Below are 8,529 nucleotides of genomic sequence, written 5' to 3'. Positions count from 1 at the left end.
CTTTTCGGATTTTCAATCCCAACAAACGAATATGTAAGTAAAATCAATAAAAATCGAAATTCACAAAAATCGAAATATCGCGGAATAAAACATAAAATCATATACTGCGCAAGTGCGAGCATATTCATAAATAACGAGTAATTAACAATAAGCGCGCAAACATGAGATTTCTCTCATGCGCGAGAAGGGACTCTTAGGTATTCTAGGCCGTTACGTCTAACCACCTATCCTAAAGTCAACGAGCTCTGATACCAATCTGTAACACCCCGACCAAAGGCGGATTATACATCGGGGCGCCACATATTGCTTCATTACTCGCGACACTATTGGTGTCAATATTTATTAATACACATTTTATCGCGCACGCGCAGCGGGGAAAATAAAGAACATAAATCAAACATAAATCAAACATAAATCAATATATTATAAATTATAACATTCAAACAACATTAACTTGTCTTGATACATTTTAATTCTAGGTCCAAAAGTAAAAACGTCCTACGTGTCCACAAGCTCCAAAACAGCTACTGCAAACCTGAACATGTGTTAAAATAAACGTCAAACACTTGCGTGTTGGTGAGAAATCAAGTTTAGTACAATACATAGATAACAATAAATCTGCGCGCAACATGTGTATGTCTGGTTTTCAACAAGGGTGTAATCTGATCGGGACCAACTCTAAGAGACAAGACTGCCAGTGCTCACAATTGAGCTCACAAACAAGACTAACTGTGCAAGTGTAACAAAAGAGAAAATCATAAACGATAGTTCTCCCGTGTTCATCTAATGGTACCATGAAAACTGCGGAATAGACCGTCCATACGGTTAATGATCCACACATACAAATAAACAGCCAAGTCTACGTCCTCAACACATGGGATACTGCGCGACTAAAGTTCATAAACAAGTTTAAGACTCTAAGTTGTATGAACACATGAACATCCCAAAACATTAAAAGCAAAAAGGGATTAGATACGAGATAACTCACTTGAAAAACGATGCGGTGAAAGATATGCAAGAATCAACTCTTAAACAAGCAAAGTTAACCTATAATTAAGATTATTGTTTTAACGATCTGTTTTAAGTCTTGATAATAAGTTAGCATAATTAATAAGTAAATTATTATATAATATATATATATTACCGGAAAAGCAGGGCAGAACAGGGAGGAAGACGGAGGCAGAGAGGAAGACGGCAGAGAGAGCAAGGAGCAAGAGAACAGGAGAGATTAAGTGTTTGTGTGTGATGTGTTATGAAAATATTATTATTATATATAGGAAGACCCTAGGAGACACAAACCCTAGAAAAAGGGGAAAAGATCTCAAAAAGATAATGTCAGTCACTTTTTCTACCAACCAATGGGGTTGGTACGCATGCTGCGCCGAAAGTAACTATTCAGACATTAGATAGGTTAGGTCAACAGCTCAGAGGAAAAGACATTTACAAAAGCAAACGGCTAGAATAAACAGAAGATACAAGGGTTAAGCGCGGGAAGGCTGAGTGCGCGAGCGCGAAGGCTGGCACAACAACCCTTAGCGCACTGCGGGAAGAATCGCATCCTTAGCGTGCTGCGTGAAGAACTAGAATTCTAAGCGCATCGCGGGAAGAACATACATTCTTAGCGCATTGCGGGAAGAACATGCATTCTTAGCGCGCTGCGAGAAGAGTTCTCTTCACGCATCGCAGGAACAAGATGTCTTCACGCAGGCTTCCATGTAAGGAGTCTGGCGCGTGGAGCTGCAGACATCCTTAGGCGGAAAGAACCAAAGGACAAGCAAAGAGTTAGAGGGAAACAAGGCTTAAGGGCGGGACGGCGACAAGAGGGAAAAGAAGGCGGAATGAGAGAAGGAAGAGGGAGGGGACGGCGGAAAGAAAGAGAGAAAGAGGCGGGAAGGAAAATATATATTATTATTAAAAGTAAAATATAAGTATAAATATTAAATAATAAAAGAGAGATCGGGTCAGAGAAACGGGTACCTGGGTCGGGTCGGATCAGGGCAGATGTCACAGGGTGTTTGGCCTAGCTTTTTTAACAAAGCTTATAGCTTTTTTTTTATAAAATAAGCTTAATTTGGTGTTTGGTTTAGCCTTTTAAGCTTAAGCTTATTAGCTTATATAGGCTAATTTGAAGAAACTTATTTATGTAAGGATATAAGCATAAGCCAAAAAATAAAAGCTAGGCCAAACATCTCCTTAGTAGTCAGCATTGTTCACACCTGTCACCATTTATATCTATAATATATATAAACGAAAACCTAAAAATCCTAGGTGTCGCGATGTGGTCGCTCCTCCTTTTTTTGGAGTCGCCAGATTTAGTTGATTTTTAAATATAGGCTTCTCATGCATTTGACCCGAATTCACGGGTATGGGTCTTACCAAACCCAGATATTCCTTAAATGGGTTATAAAATCTCATTAAATTAAAAATTATTCTCACCAAATTATTTATGTAAAAATCCTATAAAATAGGATATAATAAAAAATAATATCTTATGTATCTTAAAAAAGATATATATATTATTTAAATTAAAAAACCAATTTGATAGTAAAAAAATAAACGGGTCTTGGGTTATCAAACCATAAGTATATTATTAATTTTCATAAATATTATTTATAATTAAAAAACCAATTTCATAGTAAAAAAAATAAACGGGTTTTGGGTCTCATCAAAACCATATAACTTTTAAACCGGGTTATAACATCTCATTTATTTGTAAAACAATTTATCATTAAACCATAAGTATGTTATTAATTTTTATACAATAAAAAAATATAAATTAAAAAAATAAATAAATATTAGAACAAAGAATATAAAACAACCCCCGTAATACGGGGGATAAAAACTAGTTAAGGATAAAAAAGGATAGATATATTAAATATTAGTTTGGGCTATACGTGTACATAAATCTATATATCACTATATGAACTATGTTTAAAATAGTATATTTAAAATTATGTTATTTTCTATAAAATATATTATATCTACAATAATTTAGAAAATATTGATTTTCAAATTTTGTGTGTTTAACGTTGTCATTGGTTATAGTTGATTTCTAATCACGTGTGAAGGCAACAAGAAGTCAATAAACCAAAGACAATGGTACGGTTTGAAGCTTATTTATGTCTTTTAACTTTTGACTTCAAAAAAGTGACAATCGTTAGTTAGTAACAAGAATCGATTATCTTTTTGTTTTTGTTATTGCCATGATTATTGTGAAAAAATAAACGATATAAATAAAAAGTATTAAACAGCATTAAAATTAAAAACACAAATATACACAAGCTAAACGGTTTTCAGTGGAATCTTGTAAGCATATTTGATATTTGGGTATTAATTTCTTATATCATTCACTAAATTCTTTCAACAATTATCTTCAAGTCTTTAACGTTATAACAATAACTTAGGGTTGGTTTTATTCACAAATCCAAAGGTTTTATTTTAACACTCACATAGTCACATATCTTATATATATGTGGCTTATAAAACCATGAAATGCAAGTTTGTACATGTTAGATCTAGTTTGTAACTGGATTATACACAGAATATACGAACATTTTTATAAATAGTTATATAATATTTATGGTTTTAACTTTGTTAACTAATCTAAACCAAACACAGAACCAAAGCAACTAAATAAACTTTGTAAATAAACATTACAAAAAAGTGAAATAGTAAGATATGATACAAACCAATTAAAAAACGGGACAGCTCTATATAGCATAAAGAAAACAAAACTGTAACTAAAAGGTTCGTAAATAAAATATTTATTGGTTTAACTATAATGCATAAAAGGTTTGGGTAATCATCTGTCTCTCCATCCATCCCTCTAAATAGGATGGTCCTTCGTATAAACATTTCTTTATACAATAACTTTTACTATGGGCATGTTTGGGATTGAGTTTGAAAAATGCTTATTGACTTATGTGCTTTTTCAAAAAGCTATTTTGAAAAGCCATGATTTGGGGCTTTTGGAAAACTGCTTTTTAACCATTTCAAAAAAGCTAAAATAAGAAAGTTTTTTTTGTGATTGCCAAACACATTTAAACTTTTTGGCTTTTTGAAAACACTAATAAGCCAAACATGCTCTATATCTAAAATACAAAACTACAAAACAAAATTTTGAAATTTATAGAACATTGTTTATCGTAAAACAGTTAAATTTTTAGTTATATTGTAAAAAATCAAATGACTAAAAACTATGTAAAAAAACTTGTAAATAATTATTACACAGTAACACAAGTAACTTGATGTTAATACACAATTAACCTGTAAATAACTGTTTGGGCTTGGCCCACCTGCTACAAGGACTCACGGATCAAGCCTTGGCAAGTTGGGCTTTAAGTTTATTTGACTTGAATTCATTTAAATGTTTGAGCTGAGATCAAGCTCTCATATAAAAATAAATAAACAACAATAATAAAAAGAATCAAGCTGATTTGGCTAATCGATTATTTCGATTCATGTAAGTCACTCGTAGAATATATACTTTTATTTATTACGAGAAGTGAGCAAATAATTAGAGTAACTATTATTACTCTATAACTTATAAACTATATTGGATTTTAATAATCCTTATTGAACAGTATTAGCCGATAATAATCCCTATTTATTTTGTCGCCACTGGCGGTCCCATTTAAAAAAGACGGCCACCAGTGGTCACCCCGTTAAAAAGGACTTAACGGCGTTATACTTTTTTCCGAATTTCAAACTAATGTTTTAGGCCTTTTGATCAGAGGAGGATTCGAATCGATTGATGTAAAACTTAGCTCGAAACGGTGTTCCAAACGGCTTGATTTTTGTTACTTGTAAGTTCGAACACTCAAATTGAAGCATTAATTCGCCGTTTTGGAGCACCGTTTCGAACAAAATTTTACATCAATAGGCTCGTATCCTTGTTCTGATCAAAAGTCCTAAAACATTGGTTTGAAATTCGGAAAAAGTATAACGCCGTTAAGTCATTTTTAACGAAGGACCATTATGAGCCAACTTTAGGGATTATTATCGACCAATACCATTCAATAGAGATTATTAAAATCCAACAAAGCTTATTTTTATGCTTAGTTTATTAATTATATCGGTTGAGGGTCGTATTACGGTTATAAAATCGGTTCTTAACTCCCTACCGACTTATTACTTTTCATTGTTTAAAGCTCCGGATGGGGTTATTGATAAATTAGAAAGGTTAAGGAGGATATTTTTTAGGGGGGGGGGAGAAAGCAAAAATGAACTGGGTGGCTTGGGATAAAGTTATATCTCCGGTAAGATGCGGCGGTTTGGGCCTCACGAGACACAAATATTGCTTTGCTAGCAAAATGGTGGTGGCGTTTTAAAAATAAAAAATAGGTAGTTTGTGGTGGAGGGTCATTTGGGCTTTTCACCACTCGTCGTGCTCGTGGTCGGCTAAATCTGTCCATAGAGCAAAATTGTCAAGATCGACGAGATATTAAAAAACACGTGGTTTTGGCTACATTGCTGGGTTGACTCGATTCCTTTGGGCGTGCGGTTTCCAAATCTAGATAAAAGGTTGCTCGGTAGCAGATCGGTTATATATGTTGGATGGTTGGTCATTGGAATTGGGTAACCCTCCCGACCGGAAGGGTTGTGATAAATGAGTTGAGACAATTGTTGCTTGTGTGCCAGGGTGTTTGTTTAATGCCGGGTAAAGATTCTGTTTCTTGGCTATATGACTCGTCAGGTGCGTTTTCAGTGGCTAGTGTTAAAGGCAAAATGTTAAGAAACTCGTCATCTAATTCAGAACACGTGTTTGTTTGGAACAAGCTAGTCCCAAAGAAAGTTGGTTTTGTAACGTGGCGAGCGGTTCTTGGTCGGTTACCTACTTTAGACGCGCTTGTTAGGAGGAAATTACCGGTGAGTTCGACTTTATGCCCAATATGTGGTGAAGTGGAGGAGTCAATTGAACATGTATTTGTGTCGTGCGGTATTGCGCAAACTATGTGGAGTGTAATATCTCTCTGGTGTAAGTTGCCTGCTATTTTTCTCTTTAGTTTTCAGGATGTTGTAAACCCCCATAAGTTCTCGGCTTTTCCCAAAGAGAAAGCCAAAGTCTTCCAAGCGGTTTGTTTGATTGCGACTTGGTGCTTGTGGAAAAGAAGAAATGCGTTAGTGCACTCCGGGACTCTGATTCATGTGACGAGCTTGGTGGAAGAGATAAAGATCATGGGCTTTCTTTGGATTAAGAATAGGGGTAAAAAAGGTGATCTATCTTGGGAGGATTGGTGTAGCTTTCGGTTGTAACACATTTAAGGCGATTAGGTGACTAGGTTCGTTTGTTCTTTTGGTTGTGTCTGTTTTGGTGTCTCGTCTCTTTGAACGTGTTGGCATATGTACGAGTGGGTCTAGCGACTCGCTAGATTTTATTTAAATATAATAGTTTTTGTTGGTCGTTCAAAAAAAAAGTTTATTAATTATTTTTGCACCGGATTATAAATGTTTTTACGGAAAGAACATAAATATCTCAAAAATCAAGAAAATCATCTCAGCGAGCCACATGCAGGAGGCGAACAGAATATGAGCTTAGTTTCTAGCTCAATTAAATATCAAGCCGAGTTGCCCTTGTTTGTATTATTACTAGCTTGAGCGCCCTAGTTGCTACCGTTTGGGCTCGAATGACTAGATGTTAGTTAAACTATAACACCCGAAAAATTTTATATCGTATGTGGACATGAGATATGCTAAAATTACATTAAAAAAATTAACCAAAATAAATATAATATCTAATAACCACAAAAAGGAAAACTTAAAAAACAACCAATAAACATCATGAACAGACTTGATCCAAATCAAACCTACATTTCTAAAGCTTTCTGAACTCTCATGTCTCTGCCAAATTACATTCTTACCCCTCTATACCACTCACACAACACTAGATTGGTTTTCAAAGATCCAAACTTTTTCCAACAAAAACACATACAATCCAAAAAAAACTGTCAAAAAACAAAAAAAAATAAATACAAATCCAGAAATTCCCTTTTTACCCTTTGAGTTCTCAAAGACTAGTAGCAGGCTCATTGGTGCCAACCCTTTTGTTATGTCTTGTGATCTTCTCAGAAGCAATCAACCAGTTTGATAGACTGGCATCTACTTTTGGCTCTTGATTTTTGCTATCCGGTTCGTGAGAATTCAAATTCTCTTTTTGCCCATTGAAAGTCAACGGCTTTCGTGTTGACCCGTTTGACTTTAATGCATTCCATTGTGTAAGATTCTCCACAGGGTTCAACACAGATGGAACATGACCATTCCTATCGCGCGCATTCCTTTTTAACTCCATCGATGTTAAGACCGAAACTTCATCATCAATATTATCACCACAGTGTTCTTCATCTTCCAAGTCAAGACCATCATCTTCGTAATCATCATCAAAGTCATAGTCTTCTTCATTATCTAAATCCTCAATCTCATCATCGCTTTCGACACAATTTCCATATCTGTAATTTGGAATGCTCACAACAACCGAATTGGGCTCGGATTTGGGAAAGGTTTCGCCTTTTTCGTTCTTTTCTAATAAAGATTCGGTACTGTCGTACACTTGAATGGGCTCATAGGTTGTGACATTTGTATCAAATGTGACTTTTTTTCGCCTCTTTAAGCTCAATGGTACCTCAGTCTTCTCTCTATATATCAACAACAAATTTAAAAAGTTGCAAAAAACCAAAATCAAGAGACAAATTAAAGAAAGTAATTACCTTGATTCTGGAAATGGATTGGATGGTTTTTCTTGAATGCTTAGTTCTAATGATGCATCAACTTTTAAAATGTCCTGAATTCTAGGTTTCTGCAATATAAACAGGCAAACATGAACTGATTAATACAAGATTCTGATTAATACTAAATTGTATGATCAATTCAAGATTGACTTGAAAGAAGCTCGAAGCGAGCTGAGCTTAAACGAGCTCAAGCCTAAAAACAAGCTTGTTTAGTAAACGAGCCCGAGCCCAATAATCATTTCTCGAGCTCGAGCCATATTGCGAGGTTAAGTAAGGTTGTAATTTATATAATTTTTATTCTCTATGCTTGATAATATATATATATATAGTAGTTATAATATACATAATTTTATGATATAAGTAACTAAATGATACATAAAATCTTATATACAAATAATATAATAAATATATATGTCAAATAAAACAAGCTCAAACTTGAAAACTATTTATGAGCCGAGCTAGAGCTATAGAAATAGAGTTTAAAATGAGCTGAGTTCATGTTCTTGTAAAACGAGTTGAGCTTGAACCGAGGTTCGGATTGGCTCGTTTACACCCTTAGTTGTACCTGTAACCGGTTCGCTTATAAAATGAGTTGATTTGGGTTAAAATTCAACACAAAATCTTGAATTGATGATACAATTTCTTGGATATAAAAAGTAATGTGAGAAACTGAAGTATAAAATTAAAGAGTGTGTGCATACATACACTTACATTATTATTATTATTATTATTATTATTATTATTATTATTATTATTATTGTTCTCTCTTTGAATGGCCTTGTACCTCTGCTTCTTACGTTTCTTA

General features: G+C 34.3%; 2 protein-coding genes across 2 annotated transcripts; one reads left to right on the top strand and one right to left on the bottom strand.

Moving 5' to 3' along the window:
- Positions 1-5,222: 5,222 nt before the first annotated feature.
- On the top strand, positions 5,223-6,255 carry LOC143637516 (uncharacterized). Its single transcript, XM_077104893.1, has 2 exons — positions 5,223-5,258; positions 5,641-6,255. Exons 1-2 carry the CDS (start codon positions 5,223-5,225, stop codon positions 6,253-6,255), a joined length of 651 nt encoding a protein of 216 aa, XP_076961008.1.
- A 751-nt stretch (positions 6,256-7,006) lies between these two features.
- LOC143637514 (uncharacterized) lies at positions 7,007-7,981 on the bottom strand. Its single transcript, XM_077104892.1, has 3 exons — positions 7,943-7,981; positions 7,704-7,792; positions 7,007-7,631 (listed from the first exon to the last, which is right to left on the bottom strand). The coding sequence occupies exons 1-3, from the start codon at positions 7,979-7,981 to the stop codon at positions 7,007-7,009; spliced, it is 753 nt and encodes a 250-aa protein (XP_076961007.1).
- Positions 7,982-8,529: the final 548 nt, after the last annotated feature.

The sequence above is a fragment of the Bidens hawaiensis genome, unplaced genomic scaffold, assembly GCF_021521415.1.
Source record: "Bidens hawaiensis isolate Kalapana, Puna unplaced genomic scaffold, B.hawaiensis_p1.1 tig00008321_1, whole genome shotgun sequence".
NCBI classification, from domain to species: domain Eukaryota; kingdom Viridiplantae; phylum Streptophyta; class Magnoliopsida; order Asterales; family Asteraceae; genus Bidens; species Bidens hawaiensis.
Note: the sequence above shows the minus strand (reverse complement) of the source record. Positions and strands in the feature narration are given on the sequence as shown.

Bases quoted from the DNA above. Each gene is read 5' to 3' on its own strand.
- LOC143637516 (XM_077104893.1), top strand. From the start codon at position 5,223: ATGAACTGGGTGGCTTGGGATAAAGTTATATCTCCG. The intron at 5,259-5,640 runs GTAAGATGCGGC...CTTGTGTGCCAG, and splicing joins GGGATAAAGTTATATCTCCG to GGTGTTTGTTTAATGCCGGG.
- LOC143637514 (XM_077104892.1), bottom strand. From the start codon at position 7,981: ATGGCTCGAGCTCGAGAAATGATTATTGGGCTCGGGCTC. The intron at 7,793-7,942 runs GTTTACTAAACA...TTTATATTGCAG, and splicing joins TGATTATTGGGCTCGGGCTC to AAACCTAGAATTCAGGACAT. The intron at 7,632-7,703 runs GTAATTACTTTC...GTTGATATATAG, and splicing joins AATCCATTTCCAGAATCAAG to AGAGAAGACTGAGGTACCAT.